General features: G+C 39.5%; 3 protein-coding genes and 2 long non-coding RNA genes across 5 annotated transcripts; 3 read left to right on the top strand and 2 right to left on the bottom strand.

Annotated features, from left to right (window-relative positions):
• Positions 1 to 2,950: 2,950 nt before the first annotated feature.
• On the top strand, positions 2,951 to 3,635 carry LOC134059570 (myelin-oligodendrocyte glycoprotein-like). The gene is made up of 3 exons (XM_062516014.1): positions 2,951 to 3,002; positions 3,194 to 3,544; positions 3,625 to 3,635. The coding sequence occupies exons 1-3, from the start codon at positions 2,951 to 2,953 to the stop codon at positions 3,633 to 3,635; spliced, it is 414 nt and encodes a 137-aa protein (XP_062371998.1).
• Positions 3,636 to 3,681: 46 nt separating this feature from the next.
• On the top strand, positions 3,682 to 5,210 carry LOC134060004 (uncharacterized). The gene is made up of 4 exons (XR_009935114.1): positions 3,682 to 4,061; positions 4,162 to 4,323; positions 4,462 to 4,542; positions 5,177 to 5,210. It is a non-coding gene; the product is annotated as an uncharacterized LOC134060004 (long non-coding RNA).
• Positions 5,211 to 6,158: 948 nt separating this feature from the next.
• Positions 6,159 to 8,023, top strand: LOC134060005 (uncharacterized). The gene is made up of 5 exons (XR_009935115.1): positions 6,159 to 6,184; positions 7,082 to 7,105; positions 7,342 to 7,398; positions 7,731 to 7,787; positions 7,973 to 8,023. It is a non-coding gene; the product is annotated as an uncharacterized LOC134060005 (long non-coding RNA).
• Positions 8,024 to 10,173: 2,150 nt separating this feature from the next.
• Positions 10,174 to 13,675, bottom strand: LOC134060253 (uncharacterized). Its single transcript, XM_062516891.1, has 2 exons — positions 13,585 to 13,675; positions 10,174 to 10,962 (listed from the first exon to the last, which is right to left on the bottom strand). The coding sequence occupies exon 2, from the start codon at positions 10,960 to 10,962 to the stop codon at positions 10,336 to 10,338; it is 627 nt and encodes a 208-aa protein (XP_062372875.1). The 5' UTR covers positions 13,585 to 13,675; the 3' UTR covers positions 10,174 to 10,335.
• A 952-nt stretch (positions 13,676 to 14,627) lies between these two features.
• Positions 14,628 to 16,392, bottom strand: wu:fd46g04 (endonuclease domain-containing 1 protein). Its single transcript, XM_062516484.1, has 2 exons — positions 15,958 to 16,392; positions 14,628 to 15,595 (listed from the first exon to the last, which is right to left on the bottom strand). Exons 1-2 carry the CDS (start codon positions 16,270 to 16,272, stop codon positions 15,089 to 15,091), a joined length of 822 nt encoding a protein of 273 aa, XP_062372468.1. The 5' UTR covers positions 16,273 to 16,392; the 3' UTR covers positions 14,628 to 15,088.
• Positions 16,393 to 18,421: the final 2,029 nt, after the last annotated feature.

The raw sequence follows: 18,421 nt of genomic DNA, 5'->3' as shown, positions 1-18,421 counted from the left end.
TTGTTCCTCTGGTATGTCCTGGAGTCAAAGACCAAGACTTTATCAAAATAAGTTAACTAGTGCTTCCTCTAGTTACTTTCAAAATATAAAGTATAAAAATGTTATCATCATGCAAATCATCAAGTAATTTCCCTTCGATCACTGCTACCCTTTTTCCACACTGAATCAGAAACAGAAAAGTGCTAACATAGAAAAGAGATATGCAATGTAAAAATAGAAAAAAAGCTGAATAAGGCTGTCATTAAACAAAGAAATCATAATTTCACTGCCAAAAGTTGATTTCAATAGTGTCTCAATGCCGATGCTCGATTTTTTTGGTTTAGTTTTTCTTCATCAATGTAATTTTTTAAATGTCATACTTTAAGTTTTTGTTTTATTTCTAGCTTCTTAAATTGTCACTACGGGTCCACGTTAGGTTGGTATGTTATAGCGTTGTTTTGTTACCATTAGGCCATTGATTCAATTTACATTGTTTTTATTATTGTTTTTATTCCATAGTTATTGTTATAATATACTTTGATTGAATGACTTTATTGTTTAACTACTATTCACCTATAGACATTGTTTTATTTTCATTGGATTGCTTATATTAACACTATGTATTGTTTAAGTAGCTATTCTCTTTAGTCGACACTATAGTATGATCAACTGCTAAATTTAATTATTATGTTGTTTTGTTTGTATGTCGCTTTGGACAAAAGCGTCTGCTAAGCACCACTGCATAACCATAACCATAACCACTGACTAGCTAGCTAAATCATTTACTGCACAAAGAAATTATACAGAACACATCACCAGAACTCATCATCAGATAATTTGGGTGGTAAATGTGACTGGGCTTGCATGTAATAACCAGACAAGTTGTGCAGCCCCTAACTGCCTTAACAGGTTGCAGTTAAGGCAGATATCCTGCCTATGCTCAATCACTTTGCCTACAGTATGTGTTGCCGATCCCATTCTATGTGCACCGTAGAGGGGAGTAAGAGCTTGATGGGACAAGCCCTTGACAGTGTGGGGAAGGCTGACAAGGGTATATAAGTATAAGTACTTTTTTTGATCCAGTGAGGGAAAGGAAATTCGGTCTCGGCATTAATCCCAATTTGTGAATTAGTGAACACACACAGCACGCAGTGAATACACAGTGAGGTGAAGCCCACACTAACCCAGAGCAGTGAGCTGCCTGCCTGACAGTGGCGCTCGGGGAGCAGTGAGGGGTTAGGTGCCTTGCTCGAGGGCACTTCAGCCGTGGACTTGTTGGGGATCGAACCGGCAACCTTCCGGTAATACTGTATACTCGAAGCCCTAACCAGTAGGCCACGGCTCCCCGGGGGTGGGGGGGGGTAGGGGGGCGTAGGGGGGGTTGGATGAGAAAGGTGGGGGTTTGGGAGGATGGGGAGGGTCATAAGGAAGCAATGAGGTTCAATATGCATGTATTTATATGTGTATTTGTGTTATGATTAAAGGATTCATGATGTTTTTTGAGGGATTTATTTAAATGTCTATGAAACCTGAATAAAAATGGGGGAGATGTGTGTGGGGAGAGGACTGAATTGGGTTAATCTATTGATTTTGTATTTTGTGTCAAAATTGATGACTCATTATGTTTTGAGGAAGTTTGAGCTTATTAAACAAGAGGAAGATTCATTAAGTGCAAGTATAAAAGGTCATTTGTGTACAGTATACACACACACACACACACACACACATATATATATATATATATATATAAAGAGCGAGAGAGAGAGAGAGAGAGAGATTTTAAAGTCATGACTTATAGTTTGGGTCTCTGCCTTTACATATTTCTCAAGGGTGATGTAATCACACAACACATCTCACAGATCTCACCTATTTGTTTTAATATGATGTGCTGTGCAAAACAAGACTGTGTTTAAAAAGTTTTTAAAGCAACACTAAAGAGTTTTTCGTACCTTAGAATAATGTTTCCAAAATCATTTCAGCGGCTCATCAACTCATAACAGGGTTTATCGGCTATAACCGCACTATGTAACTTTACGAGGTGGGGTAGTGTGTCTGTAGTTTGATGAAATCAGACAACAAAATCTACAAATTTGACTGGCTTCGATGTCGCAATAAATCATTCTTAAAATCATGCAACATATTCTACCTTGTCTGTTATTTGCTGGATAAACAACTCGCATGTGTGCAAGGAAAAGTGCTTTAGTGTTGTTGCTATAGCATTCAGGTTGTGGATCACCATAACTCATTACCATATACCCACGTGGCAATCTAACGTAACCTTTGCTCTCAGGTCATATCAATTGTTCATGAATGAATTTACTGCACAACTACAGGCTCTCACACTTTGTAGAGGAGCAGATTCACTTTGTGAACAGAGAAAAAAATGAGGTCTTTATCATTCACCTGGAGGACATAATTCAATCTGGTTACACTTAAGGTATGTCCCTCTACCATAGAAACATAGTTTCATGTGGTAGCAAATTCTATAGCCTACTTTTACCTTCTCTACGTTTTGTACAGTGGGACTGTGATTTCATTTTTGCTGTATGCTATTTATATTGACGTGCACAAAGTGCTAATTACTATTTTAAAGGCAGCATTGGAAGTATTCACAATGTTTGTAATTCACTACAATTGAACATTTTATTTTTTTCCCCTTTTTTTAAAAAAAAAAATGTGTGCACCATGCATGCAACCTTTGATTTACACGAAATGAACTCTGCTACTTCCAGTCAATTATTAACTTTTTAAAACAATTGTTGTATTAAGTGTTTGAACGACAACAAGTTAGAGTGAGATACAAAGACACCATTGAGAGCTTTCATCCGCCCATGCAACAACCTCAGACAGTACATTCAGTTGCTTCACATCTTCTCTTATGAATGCCATCATGTAGATTAGCTATTCATTCTCTTTTTTTCTCAGAAGACTAATGACTATAAGTGAATTTTGGTTGTATAGAACAAGAGCTATGCTGGTGGTGTTGTTAGGAACGGTGTTGAGCCTTGGCAACACCATAGCAGGTAAGGATACCCCATTCATATATGTTATCAACAAAGGCGAACAGAAATGATACAACCAAGTGTTACAAATGAAATGCTAAACATATCAGCTATATTTATTGCAAATAAACACACTATGGGCAGGTGGGGTCGTCAGCATGCCCCGGTTGTTTATACTCATCATAGATCCTCCCTGTCTGCTTGGTTTCCAGGCTCCACTTTCAATTTAACTGTTCCTCACAGCCCGATTCCAGTCCAGCTGGGTTCCTCTGCCACTCTGCCCTGTCAGATCAACCCTCCTCTTAATGCTGTACCGTTCCAAGTACGCTGGTACAGAAACGATGATGTTGATAATCCTGTTCTCCTCTACGAGAACCAGAAGATCCAAGAGACACCTACAGACCCTCAGTACAGGGGGAGAGCATCTCTGATAGGAGACCTGGAGAAGGGAGACGTGTCTCTGAAACTGGAGAACCTCACCCTGGCAGACAGGGGAGAATACACATGCTTTGTGAAGAGTGCTGCCTGGTATGAAAGAGCCAGTGTGTCACTGAGCATGAAAGGTACTCTGCATGTTCAATTAACAATACATACTTGCACAATGCACATGTATGTATGAATACATCCTTCATATGCAAAACAGGAAAATCATAACATACAGATGTCTCACAGATGTGTGTTCTGTTACAACTTTGGCTCCTCTTGAATCTGGCTCTGACTCCAAGCCGACTCTTGATCCGCCTGAAGAGAGCAAATATGTACTATACTGTATACTGTTTGCATTGTACTAAAATATGAGTGAAAACTTCATGAAGTAAAACAGGATAACAAACTTATAGCTGGCCTATACACATCTATTTTTTTTCTTTTTTTTTACCTTTGGCAACTTTGGCTCCTTTTGATTTTACCTCTGACTGTCAGTTGTAGGTTCAATCCCAGTACTTTCATATACTGAAGTGGGGAAAGACCAGTTGAATGTTACCTGCGTGTCAGATGGTTGGTCTCCTCAGCCAACACTCACCTGGAGAGACAGACATGGAGGAGAAATCAATGACAACAAAGTCTGTAAATACACAACTGGTAAATTGAACACAGCAACATGATTACTTTCTGTTTAATCTACTTTAATGATTAAATGTATACACTTGTATAGTGATGTGCTGTCTTTCCTCCAATTCAGATGCTGATAATCTATTGAGTGTGAGTTCATGGTTGCTGGTCCCTCCCTCTAACTCAGAGTGGATCTCCTGCTTGGTGTATTTGTCTGATCAGGAAATGAGAGAGAGCAAAATGTTGCCCCAGATCACTAGAACACATGCAGTCACCCCACCCAACAGGTCTGGTGAGTCAGTGAAGAGCTATACCCACTGGCAGATATTTCAGTTACTGAAGATAATATAGTCATAATTATGGTGTCAATCATTTTCATGCACATGCAATTGATATGAATTTGACTGTAATCGTTTATTGTTGTTTGCAGGCGAATGGAGAGCTGCATTCATAACTCTTTTGAATCTGGTACTTCTGGAGTTCTCTCTACTTTTCCTGTTAAATCGTACAGGTCTGGATCTCAAAACTACATTCACATACAGTATATTGCAGACTACTTCTGTTATATACTGATCATTTGTAGCATGTCATCTATTTTATATGTATGTTATAATATTTCAGAAGTATTTGTAACAAGTGAATATTATAAATATAATAAATTATATCATTGCATATTTAGTTGTGCAACAATTTATTGAGCATGTTTCAGACTGAGGGGCAGATGTACTGACGCTTTTGCGCCCACTTTAGGCGTTTTTGTTTCGCAACGGGCATATAAAAAGATGGGGAGGTACAGTATATACTAACAGGCCGCAATGAGGTGAAGGCGCAGACTGCCTGTCGCGGGAGTTGAGAATGGCAAATTGCGCCATTTTTTCAGAGGTGAAAGTCAGAGATGATTGGTAGTGTTATGTACTGTAGCTATATGATTAGCAACCTGCTAGAGTGCAGCTGTGTTTTGTAACTTGTTGAGTTCTCGTATATAGCCAAGAAGAAGTGAGTGAACCAACTAAAAGTGAGTGTTGCTCTGTGTGTTCATATGGAATTGTTTGCATAAAGACATTAGAAAGCCACTCAACAGGAAGGTGGTTGCTGCTGCTTAACCATCCATTACGTATCTACACTTATGATCTTTATCATTCTAGGGTATATCAACTTTGGAAAACAGACACAAACAGGTAATATGGTTGACGACGAGTAAGGTCAAATGCAAACATTTGGTCACACCTGGGCATATTTCATAGTCAAATCTTGTGTTTGGTTGTTGTTGCTGTTGTTGTTGTTGTTGTTGTTTTTGATGCATTGTTAGCTCACCTTCATGTGTGTCTCTTAATTACATGTTTCCTTCTTTGTTTGTATCATCGGCCTTGAATAATATAATGGACATGTGTTGTTGTTTTTTTCACTCCTGCAGGGTCGCATGACGATAGACCACAATGTATTGAAGGTACTGTACAGTTGTTGTTTTTTCATTAAAAAATAGTGTTCATATTCACAGCAACTTTGCATTGCAATGAAACTGCAGTAGATATGCTCCAATGGAGCTTAAACCCTGGGCTGTGGCTCTGCTACCATCATGAACATAATACACCAGTTGATTAATATAGTCAGTCAAGCCGTCTCGTAGTTAAGACTCATTTGGATTGCCTTTCCCATTTTCATCTTTCTCATGCCCATCATCACCAATATTACCACCATCATCATCACCACCATTACCATCATCATCATCATCACCACCAATATTACCATCATCATCATCACCACCAATATTACCATCATCATCGCCATTGTAATCACCATCATCATCACCACCATTACCATCATCATCATCACCACCAATATTACCATCATCATCATCACCACCAACATTACCATCATCATCATCACCACCACCAATATTACCATCATCATCATCACCACCACCAATATTACCATCATCATCATCACCACCAATATTACCACCATCATCATCATCATCATCATCATCACCACCAATATTACCATCATCATCATCACCACCAATATTACCACCATCATCATCACCACCAATATTACCATCATCATCATCATCATCATCATCATCATCATCATCATCGTGACCACCATCATCTTTTCCCTCTTCTTCTATGCAGAAGAGAAAACTCCTCTCCAACGTATGTTTGTTTTCTATACCTTGAAGCACTGCATTGTGTGAATTGTGGAAATGGTGAACTATATAGATCAGCAGGCAAATCATTCTTCCTGAACATGTCAAGTTGTGATAGATCTCATCAATACCTTATTTTAAGGTGCCAATTCAATTAGAAAATAAAAGGCAACTCAACTCAGGGGTATAACTTGCAACATGAGGGAAACAAAATATAATAGGCTACTGTATTCAACAGTGAGCTCTTGAATAAGTGAACACTTAATACATTCATGCAGGTACTCTGTAGGTCACATCTACTTCTAGACTTATTTGAGTCTTCTTTCTAAATTCTGGTGTCAGCCCATTTGGATTTGATAATGGTGTGTGTTTTGACGGGTTAAATATATCTGCAATTGGACAGACCCAACCAATTCAAGGAAGAAAATATGTGAATCATGTAGAGAGAACAGACAAAAACATACTTGTACAACAGACATAATTGCGAAATCTGAATATCTTCTTTAATGACAACCTTTTTTTGGACATAAAAGTGACGGGAATGGCTCAGCACTAAGCACTCATCTATCCATCAATGCATAAAGCCCTTGCAGGCCACGTAATTGATCAAACTAAAGCAGTTTGCACCATAGTGTTTTTTTCAACGGAGCTACTCAATGGAGTTAATTTCCCATAGCACACACATCCACTATGAACAAAATGTCCTTAGTGGAGGTAATGAAAGTATAAACCCAACTCTAAAGATAGATAGATACAGTAGATAGATAGATAGATAGATAGATACTTTATTGATTCCCAAGGGGAAATTCAAGAGCATCCTGATGCACAGACATCCTCCTTTGTGCTTTTTATGATTCTCTCATGTCTGACCCTTGTCACATTATTCTTCCTGTTTCCGTTACAGCACCAAAGATGACCGCAGATCAGGGTACAGTATGTTCACTTATACAACATGTAAGGTGGAGATTTTTCTCTGACTTCTGACAGGAAATTTAAAAGAATCTCAGTAAAACACCTGTTAAACCCTATATGAATAATCATGATGGCACACAAAGGCTAGAACCTCACCTTTCAGACACATGGGCATACACACACACACACACACACACACACACACACACTGAAATAAAACTCTCATTATGAAGTGGCTTCTCTGTCAAATAGGTGTAACTGAGCAGAAAGTGCAAACAGCAGAGAAAGAGAAAAATACAGTTCCAGCAGGTGAGTATTTTATGACATCATACTGACCACATTGTTGCAATGCATTCAGAGAAGACTGCAGATCAGGGTAGCAGATCACTTATACAAAATATTACAGTAAGTGGTGATTTTCTTTCAGATATCTGACTTTAAATCTCAGTAGAACACCTGTTAAACCATAGGGGTGTGAACAATCATGATGGCACACAAAAGCTAGAACCTCACCTTTCACACACATGGGCACACACGCACACGCACACGCACACACACACACACACACACACACACTTCGAAATGAAACTCAGATCCCGATCTATTTAAGACTAAATTATGAAGTGGCTTCTCTTTCTAAGGTAAACCTGAGCAAAAAGTGCAAACAGCAGAGAAAGGCACAAATACAGTTCCAGCAGGTAAGTATTTTATGAGTTGAAAATGCAAAGTATAATCACGCACATCCATAAAAATTGGTCGGGTGCGAGATCAAAAAAATACATTTAATGAAGACAGACCTCATACCGAATACATCGTTGCAATGCATGTCTTAGAAAATGGCAAATGCATCAATGAAGGCTAAAATAAAGTTATTTTCACACAGCAATTAATAACTCATCAACCATGACAGATGCTCAGATTGTTAAAATACCAGGTAAATTAACATTTTATTATTATTATTTTCAACCCAAATTGGGTTAAAAATAAGAATAATAAAAAAAAGACTGATTTGTGATTCTATTTAAACAGAACTGGATATGGTGAAAGGAAGTGCTGGTAAATATATTCAAGTTCATATGTGACAATTCTAAACAATTAATCTAAGCAATGTTTTTCATAAATCAATTTAAATATCATGGTGTTGCTTACATACTGTAACTCAATCCTCACATTAACTCTTTCTTCCCTATAGTGCAACTTACCCTGGATACTGGCAGCGCTCCTAACTTCCTGACAGTAGGGAATAATGGGAAATCAGTCACATGTTCTGACCCAAACAACCAGGCTGCCCAGGGGGCCCACCATCCTCATGTTCTGTGTAAAGAGAGACTCAGCTCACACCAGCACTACTGGGAGGTGGCAGGGTATATTGGACCTTTCTCATCAAAGCCCCAGCTGTCTAAAAGACAGTTATGGTATGCAGGAGTATGTTCAGCGGCAGCTGCAGCGAGTAAAGTTAAACACCCTTTAACGGCAGAAAATGGCTTCTGGGTCCTCCATTATCAAAAAGGAAATGGTTATTTTGTTAAAACTGAGCCCACAACCCCTGTACCAGTGGCAAAAGAGTTTAACACACTTGGAATGTTTCTAGACTGTGACAAACACACATTATCATTTTATGATGCTTCTGAAAAACAACATCTCTGTACGCTTTATAACATTCCACCCCTGCAGAAACTTGTTCCTCTGATATGCCCTGGAATCAAAGACAAAGACTGTATGTATATTAGCAAATAAGTTGACCAGAGTTTTCTTTGAGTGACTTTGAAGTACTACGCAGGTTCAGATATATTGAGCTCCCCCTAAATTCAATAAAATATATTGCCAAAGGTATTGGGTCACCTGCCTTGACCCCCATATGAAATTCAGTCACATCCTATTCTTATAGGGCTTAATATGACATTGGTCCACCCTCTATAACAGCTTCAGCTCTGAAGGCAACCAACCATGTTAAGTTAACTAACCGTTACCGTTAACTAAAAAAAAAATGAATTTGGCTTGTTGATTTTTTCACAATAAAAAAAAATGTGCCCTGCTTACAAGCATCAAATGCATGAATGTAAAATATCATGCAATATACCTTGCAAGACACTCGGCTACTATATAGAAACTATAATTCTGATGTAGATTAGGTTTCAATTAAGCAGAACTCATAATATAGTTAATAATGGACAGCCGTGGCCTACTGGTTAGAGCTTGGGGCTTGGAACTGGAGGGTTGCCGGTTCGATCCCCGACCAGTCCACGGCTGAAGTGCCCTTGAGCAAGGCACCTAACCCCTCACTGCTCCCCGAGCGCCGCTGGTTGGGCAGGCAGCTCACTGCTCTGGGTTAGTGTGTGATTCACCTCAGTGTGTTGTGTGTGTTCACTAATTCGGTTAAATTGGGTTAAATGCAGAGAAACAAATTTCCCTCACGGGATCAAAAAAGTATATGTTCTAATAGGAGCCACTGTTTTTGTAGAAACTCTGCTTTAAATGATCACCTACTGTAACTACTCTACTACGCTGACGTGACTCACTGCAAATATCACAAAATGTTGTGTGTGTTGGCTATGGTTTACGTTTTCTTCCTATTAATTGAAATGAACATGATGACTGACTAAATAAATTACTATGATGTTTTCTAAAAAATCGTTGACATACATTTAACAAGTCATTGTTATATCACATCATAAATGTTTTCTGTATGTGTGACATTAGTCTACACTCCAGCAATCAATAACTAGGTTTTCAGTAGCCTAAACTGTTGCAGAATACATATAAGAAGGTATCCTTTATTTGTTTTACCAATTTTGCACATTCTAACATTAGGGAAACTTAGCAGAGCCTATTCATACTTTTTATATCATATTAGTCTGAATGTGGCTGGCCATGTTTCTCATAGTGGATCTGAGAAACAGCTGTAATGGTGCTGAATATAATAGTGATTTGGGCTTTATGAAACACTCAACTTTGCTCTCGTATCTGCAGCCTCTAAAAGGTGAGATCTAACGTGATCTGACCTTTACATTACAGCCTTTCAATATGTTTAAAAAGTACACAACCTTATTGTGTTTGATTTATTGATCTCTGGTAGGTACTTCCATGTTGGTAGGAGCCAAAAGCAGGGAAGGTTTTCTCACATTAATAACATGACACAAGATGAAATGTAACACTAACAGTAATAGGTTTATTTGCAAGTGATAAAAGGAATGTGTATGACAGCCAGTAAATGCAAACGTCACCTGTTATTAAAAATAGAGGGCTCTAGGTCAAAACAAAAATGATGGAGACAATTTTGATCAAGTCTAAAAATGGGATTGCAAACAGAGGACTGGCATTTGCTAGCATCTGCTGGCATTTTTGGGATCCATGATGCTGACCGTTATATTTCTCATAGTGAACAGGTAGACACTCAACATTGGCGATGGTATCACACGCAAGCATGACCTTTTCCTTTTTTGACACCACCTCAGTGACTTCACACGGCTTAGTGCTTGTGACATGGAACACTGTAAACGTTTCCTGGCTAACACAGAGGTTAACTTTATAGACAAAACCTTTATCCTTGCAGATGTATTTTACTCTTCCTTCATCATTTCTTTGGAAAAAAGACTGGACAGGGACTCTTCCACAGAGCTCTTTTTTAGCCAGGTACTTGCTCCATTCTGTTTTGTCAGCAAAGTTGAAATTAGAATCAAGAATGTGTTTCTTTTTGAACTTGTTGTAGGCGTTATTGTCAAGATTCTTCATGCAAGGCTTTGGATTGGCTTTCTTGTCTCGCATCATAACAATAGTGTTGTTGTCATGGTGGTCATCATAGAGCTCGGCACTGACTCTGGTGGCTACCACAACCAGTATGGTGATGAGACACAGTGCCAAAAAGGTCTTCATCTTTGAGAGAGAGAGAGAGAGAGAGAGAGAGAGAGAGAGAGAGAGTCATTCAAAGAAGTGTGTGCATTGATTCAGCAATCTCTTCCTGAAGGGTTTCAAGGTTAAATGTTCAGAACCAATGCAGATACTGTACTACAGATTAGCTTTACAATAAAGCTTTAGAACATTTTTTTTCTTTTTATGATAATTTTTTTATTATTTACTTTCTTGCAATCATTGTTATACATTGGAGGGAAAACCTCTTCACAACCAGATGGAAACCAAGAGAAAAAACAAACAAACAGCATCCTTGAAAATATGACAGAGGCACAGTAAATTATTGCTTATATTCTGATATCTGTTTCCCCTCTCCTCCCCTAATCCTCCCTCCCTCCAGCCCAAACCTAGCCTGACGACGTCATACTCAATTCAAAGGATGTAGGCGGGGCTAAACTTCGGTCTGACATCCAGGCTAGCCCAAACCCACCCTCCCACCCCTAACATGATTCGCTCAACGTGAACAATTGACATTTATTTGTTTGTCCTTAAATTACCATTAGCTCAATGTTTGTTTTCTGTGTCACTGGAAATGCCATGGGAGCACACATTTGTTCATACTGTTGAAAGGTTAAAAATGGACAAAGACTGGAGGGGGAAGAGTGATGCCATACATCACGCTCTTCTTGGGTGCTCCAAAGAGTTTCTGTACAGCAAACATTTTACTATCTTTTTTTAACACACAAATCTAATGATTCCCTCTAATGGAGGCCACCACAATTATAGTACAGTGGCTTAGCACCAGAATCGTTTCCGTTTTTGCAGAGAATTGGCACAGTTATACTACCACCCCTAGTGATCAGAAATTGAAACGGACCACAACACATAACACCCCCAGTGGCCATCATCTTGAATTCAAATAAAGCCACTTTATGTGTGTGTGTGTGTGTGTGTGTGTGTGTGTGTGTGTGTGTGTGTGTGTGTGTGTGAGTGAGAGAGAGAGAGAGTGTGTGCGTGTGCGTGTGTGTGTGTGTGTGAGAGAGAGAGAGAGAGAGACTGTGTGTGTGTGTGTGTGTGAGAGTGTGTGAGTGAGCTGGGGCAGTGTGTATGGGGATGTTTTCTCTAGGTTGAATGAATTTACTCTGGATACCCATTCATTTCCTTTGGCGGTCACTTTTGACCGGGAACACCACAGGTGTAACAAGGTTGATTAAAACACTCAGAATTGAATGAAATGAAGTGATGGAGGATATCATATAAGGTCTTGAGGTAATCAGATGTAAAACATAATATTTATGAGTATTAAAAGTTGTGAAACGGTCAGATTTGACCCGAACACGACATGAGGGTTAATAGAATTGTAGATAGATAGATGTTTTCATTCCCAAAAACCAAAGACTGTTGTCAAAGACATCCACACCAGTACCACCACCTGGAGGTCATCTTGTGCGGCTCTTGTTGCACGAAGGTTATAATTTCACCCTGACCATTTCTCGTAATAAGAGTCCCTGCAGGAGCCATTTCTTGTGACCGTTGTTCACCTTGACCAGCTAGTGCTACTACTTCCCCTTTAAACACTGGTTTCGCTCTCAGTTCCCTTGCTCTGACTGTTTGCTGACTTCCAAGAAATGCATTCAACCAAGGGAAAAACACCACAGAGACGCAGCAATCCTTCTGGCAATGGAACATATTGGTGTGCCATTCTGGAGGAGTTGAACTACCTGTACAACCGTTGTAGGCTCCATGTACTGCATGGCTAATGCTACCAGTTGTGACACTGATCTTAGCCAAAAGTGAAATCAGTCAAGAAGGATAAAGACAGAAAATGTATCAGTTGCCACCACCTGTAGTATAAATCCTTTCCTGTTTTGGGGGTTGTCTCATTGTTGCCCTGCAGTGCACCTGTTGTTAATTTTAATTGTGTTAATTGTTGGCATCAAAGCAGGTGAAATTGATTCATAACCACCTCTATTATGTAACTGGCCAAATCAATATCCCACAAGTTTGACTGACTTGATGCTATACTCCTATGAAAAAGTGTTCCCTTATTATTCTTTTTTTTAGCAGTGTAGTATATTGTGGTACTACTGTAATGCTTCAGCAAAGTCACTCAGCATCATGCCCTTTGTATCCTCTATACTCTTCTGCAGACTATCACAACTGCTGTTCTACTGGCAGCCACATATTTGTGTTTAATACTTCACTCAGTTCTGGAATAGTTCCTTCTTTTAAACAGGTAAGGGCCTTGGTAAACAAATGTACACTTATTCCAACTGAACTAATCCCCACACACATCCCACATCTTTGGTAGTACTAACTGGTCCAAGTTTAATGCTTTCTGCAAAAACTGAATGATGCAGGTAAAAATCTGGCCTTAGCTGCTGTACTATTAATTGAATAGATATCAAAAGAATACATGACATGACATGACATGAAATCGATACTACAGCACATGAAAAACGTCATTGACATCTGAGCTATTCTAAAGCATGACATCATTGTACAGTCAGATATACTCAGAATCAAACAATAAAACATTATGCTGATGAATCATTTGTTTTCTACCAGTAAACAACACAAGAATGAGAAGTAAGACATATCTGAACCAGGTATCAGTGAAAGCCAAAGAAGTGTGCAGCTGCTTACCCTTAATGTCCTGGATGATATTACTGTATCTCTTTGTGAACACGGTCAACCTCCTCTGAACAAAACAAAGTCATTTATTTGCGGACTTCGGGCTAAGGCTGCATTCACAACCGCAAAAGCAGAATTCACTTAATGTCATCAATAAGTGACACATAGCTTCTGCCATCTGATTGTCACTTTCACGTTTTGTGTGTAATCAAAATGTTATACGATCATACACAATCATACATATCTAAAACTCTTACGTTTGATAATGTAATTATATAACGCCACTCAATTTAAGAGGACATTCAGTTATTATTTTTTATATTATTATAATTATAATAGTTATTATAATTGCTCTTGCAATTGCTCTTCTGCAACTTGCACAACGCAGGCTCTTACCCAGTAAACCTCAAAACTTTTATTAATTAATTTTAACCTATATTCATGTGTTGCATAGCACCATTTTTTTGTCACAATGTAATTGCATCACCAATATAAAGTACTTGCAAGTTACAAAATCTAAGAGAAGAAAAAAACATGAAACATTATGCACATATAAAACAACAAATATATGCACATACCACGCTGCTCAGATGATAGCTATACACGTAAAGTGTAGTAGTCTCTGGTGAACAGAACAGATGCTTTTTGTGATCTCACTTAAGTACCCATTTCAGTTAATAATTATAGATGTAATCGATGGCCAAATGGATGTTTGTTTATGCATTGATTGAAATATCACAATGAGGATTCAGTGAAAGACAGTAAGCTATTTTTAGATGGAGAAGTTTGTTACCTCCAAAGTTGTAGAGTGTGAATCAGAAATCTCAAGTTTCTGAAATCTGTAAATTGTACTTCTAGAGATTTCACTGACACAATTGAAATGAAACCAAATAGGAAAAAAAAGAATCAAATCAAATGCGCACAGACAAATCTATATAAGAGACAAGCTTCACACCACAGTGTGACCACCTAGAATTGAATGCAAACACTTATGTCATCAGTCAAATGTTCCTAAAACTCTCCACTATTGTAACACAAGCAATTTGCTGTAAACAAACTGGATAAGAAAGAGGATTTAAGAGCATATTTTAGTCTCAGGGTGTCACAAACAGTAAAGTTGATGTCAGTTGATGTAAGCTGGTTACTATCTCGTTCCTTTTTCCTACTGTAGTTAATCATTAAAGCATGCTTGGTCACTGGTTGCCTGTTTATGGGGAAGCATTTCACAAGAGATGATCAAAACATTTAGGCAACAAGCCCCAAGAGACTGCAGATTGATTCCAGTGATTTTAGAACAGCTAAGTGGTGTTGGTAGGCACAACGTGAAGTGGAGCACCGCTGATAGTTTGCACTGGGTTTTACTATATCGATTGACCATTCAGCTGAGCCAATCAAAACCAAGGAATGAAAATATCTGTTTTAGAAACAAAAAGTGGACATCAAAACAATATGTCTCATTTATTGTAGAAATACAACACGCACCTCAAGTCAAGACAAAGCTATGATCTTGTTGTGATCAACATCCACCCCTGAATACAGAAAAAACAGTGTTCAAATGGTCGGGTCCACTCAGCCGTGTCTCCAAGTCCTTCACACTTAACCCCTGAACCTTCCCGTTATTATCTGGTCCTATGAACGCTTGAGAGAGACGCCCTTCCTTTTTCACACAGCAGAGGGCGCTCCAGTAGTGCTTGGCCACCCTCACTCCATCCCCGATCTGGCTGTTCCCAGGCACGACTCCAGTGACTGTGAAGGCTTGCAGGCAGTCCTTAGCCAGCTCCACCAGCCCTTCCTCGTGGACCCTCCACCTGCCCCTGTTGAAGGTGGGGTCCTGTGGGGCAGCGTTGGTCAGGGTGGAGGTCGCCAGCATGGCGTATTTGGTGGACGTGTGGTACACCGGGAACAGGTGGCCTTTGTCATAGCCAGAGCCGTCATAGTCTCTGTTCAGAGCCTGCCTCTGGCCTCGGTTGGCTATGGGGATCTGGTTTTGCCCTCCCATACACTCAAACTTGCCACCGTCAATCTATTAGGGACCAGGGGGGAAGGATAATGAGATCACAAATCTGAAGAGTACAATTTGGGATTTAAGAAGTACAATTATCTGTTTATTGAATTACCTTTCATTCATTCATTCATTCATTCATTCATTCATTCATTCATTCATTCATCAGTCAACCAGTCAGTTATTCATTCTCCTATTTCATAGAATCATTTAAAGCTAACCACAGGAGATAATATTGTTGACACAAACATCTGTGTTTCTGTTTTGCTGTGTTGCATTTCCAACACTGAAATAAACCACACATGGTAAAATGAGACAGAGAGAGAGAGAGAGAGAGAGAGAGAGAGAGAGAGAGAGAGAAAGAGAGAGAGAATTACACTAACCTGTGGCTCAACATACCAGCGATCGTCCCTGTCCATATTGACGTGGCTGAGAATATAAGCAGAATAGACGGGCATCTTGTTCTGAGTGTCATACAGGGTGGCGTAAAAGTACTGCGGCTTCCCGTTCTGGTCGACGAGGCACTGGCATATCTGCTGGTAGCGGCCGCTGTTGCTGGGATCCCTCAGGACAGTGGGGCTCAATCCGTTCAGAAAGAACTGGTCGCACTGGTCAAATGTGGTCACTCTGGCCAGCGAGAGAATGGGAAGAAGGACCAGAGGAACCAGGCAGGAGATCTTGAGGCTAAAGGCGTCCATCACCGACAACGTAGGAAGACAGTGACACCATGTCCAGTTTGTCGGTCTTAAATTGTGCACTCCTCTGCGATCGCATCTGTGGGTGACAGGTGGGATCCCAGAACACTGGCCTCTTTTCCTTGTTTTATCTTCATCTCTCTGTGCAGTGTGTTCCCTCTGCGTTATTCATTGATAGAGTGTTTTAGTTTGAGTCTATGAATGAGAAAGAGACCAGGCTTAAACAGTTACTTCAGTTCTTACAGTGTTTACAAACTATTATGTTCCCATTTCCACATTCTTGAAAGCTGAAGAATGCCTTAAATATTTGCACAAGCAGCTAAAGTTGGCAGAATGTGTATCAGGCTCGCATCTGCAATGTCAAAGACCAATTCTCTGTACTGTTTGAATCTGTTACTTTTAGGTAAATGAGTATACAACAATGATTGTATTCAGGGGCGTCACTAGGCATGTTTTAATGGGGCACGTGCCCCAGTAAAAATAAGTTGTGCCCCAGTAAAAAAAAATGTCTTACATGTACACAAACAACGCAGTGCCCCAGTAAACATGTACACAAACGACACAGTGCCCCAGTAAACCTTAATTCCTAGTGACTCCCCTGATTGTATTGCTTTAGGCAAGTGTGTTGTGAGGGAGATCATTGACCTCTTGTCACTTTTCAACCTACTGAATATGGACCCACTGGATATACAGTATTGTTTTAAGGTAAAGCTGTTACACATTGTTGCCTTTATGTATAAACCTTTTCTTCAAATGAGCTCTTTTATGGTTTCATGGTTGTCTCCATAGAGGTTGTGTGTGTGTGTGTGTGTGTGTGTGTGTGTGTGTGTGTGTGTGTGTTAGTGTGTGTGTGTGTGTGTGTGTGTGTGTGTGTGTGTGTGTGGACTGGGTGTGATCAAGATTTAACCTAGATTTCCAACATTATTACTCTTTTACTGTAATGGTTGTATAGCATTTTAAAGCTTCCTTTCATTTCCCCTAGGTGTCCTCAGCCGCTGCGTACTGTAGGTAAAATATGTACAGTATTTAGCATGATCCCTGTGTTCCCTCTGCATAGCTTATTAGATCAAAACAAAACATCCTACAAGTTAGTAAATCTACAGCCAGAATTCCTCCCTCAACCCTCACCCACTTACACTGGGGTAGAGAATGACATTTTTTTCAACTCCAAACTCTGATAGTGTTTTGTGTTTGTCTTTGTGTGTGTGTGTGTGTGTGTGTGTGTGTGTGTGTGTGTGTGTGTGTGTGTGTGTGTGTGTGTGTGTGTGTGTGTGTGTGTGTGTGTGTGTGTGTGTGTGTGTGTGTGATCAGAAAATGAACCATTTTCACCTACGAGTCATTTCATTTGGTGTCTTTACTTTTTTTTTTCAAATTGTTCACACAATTTAGTAGAATGACTGCACAATTTACTCAAATGAGCGCACATTCTCTCAGTACACAAATACAGTACATACTCCAATGACACCTCCTGGTCTCCGTACTTTGCAGGTAAAATATACGTTTTTTGCATAATCCCTCTGGACAGCTAATTAGCTCACAAAATCTTAGAAATAAAGTTTTGCTTTAAAGTGTAACTTCACCCCATAACTCCACCCACTTCACATCTCTGAAAAAGGCTTTCAAAATGGGTGAGACATTCTGAAATTTGGAAGGGCGTGCAGCACTGCTGAAGCCAATCAACCATTTTGTGTCAATCTGGGAATGAGTGCTGCAGACATGGCTTATCACAGGTAGGCTAATCAGGGCAGCAGGTGTTGGGGCGTTTCATTCCTAAATTGTAACAACCCGGTGACGTAGTGTTGGACGAGAAGTGCAACGGACTACGTTAGCATTCCAATAGCATTTTGGACCAAAATGCCATGGCATGTTTCAACCTATAGAGGGCGCGGAGAGCTATCTCCAATACAAAATCATGCGAAATGTTACTTTTCTCGGGAAACACGATTTTTGTCAATATTAACCCTGATAATAGTGCAGTTCACCACTTATGAGTATTTTCAATAATTAACAGCTCAAAAAACATATTTTATTTTAATTATATAATTAAATAACATTTGGTTTGAACCTTGTTGTCCGTGTCCCTCTTTTCGTTTCAGTCTGAGAACGAGCTGGCCGCAAGAGTGTCCGTCACTGTGCACATCTTACAAATGAC

The sequence above is a fragment of the Sardina pilchardus genome, chromosome 16 (assembly GCF_963854185.1).
Source record: "Sardina pilchardus chromosome 16, fSarPil1.1, whole genome shotgun sequence".
NCBI lineage: Eukaryota > Metazoa > Chordata > Actinopteri > Clupeiformes > Clupeidae > Sardina > Sardina pilchardus.
This window is presented reverse-complemented; position numbering and strand designations above follow the sequence as displayed.

Excerpts from the sequence above, each read along its gene's own strand:
- LOC134060253 (XM_062516891.1), bottom strand. The coding sequence starts at position 10,962 with ATGAAGACCTTTTTGGCACTGTGTCTCATCACCATACTGGTTGTGGTA.
- LOC134059570 (XM_062516014.1), top strand. The coding sequence starts at position 2,951 with ATGCTGGTGGTGTTGTTAGGAACGGTGTTGAGCCTTGGCAACACCATA. Across the intron at positions 3,003-3,193 it reads CCTTGGCAACACCATAGCAG|GCTCCACTTTCAATTTAACT; the intron begins GTAAGGATACCC and ends CTTGGTTTCCAG.
- wu:fd46g04 (XM_062516484.1), bottom strand. The coding sequence starts at position 16,272 with ATGGACGCCTTTAGCCTCAAGATCTCCTGCCTGGTTCCTCTGGTCCTT. Across the intron at positions 15,596-15,957 it reads GCTGGTATGTTGAGCCACAG|ATTGACGGTGGCAAGTTTGA; the intron begins GTTAGTGTAATT and ends GGTCCCTAATAG.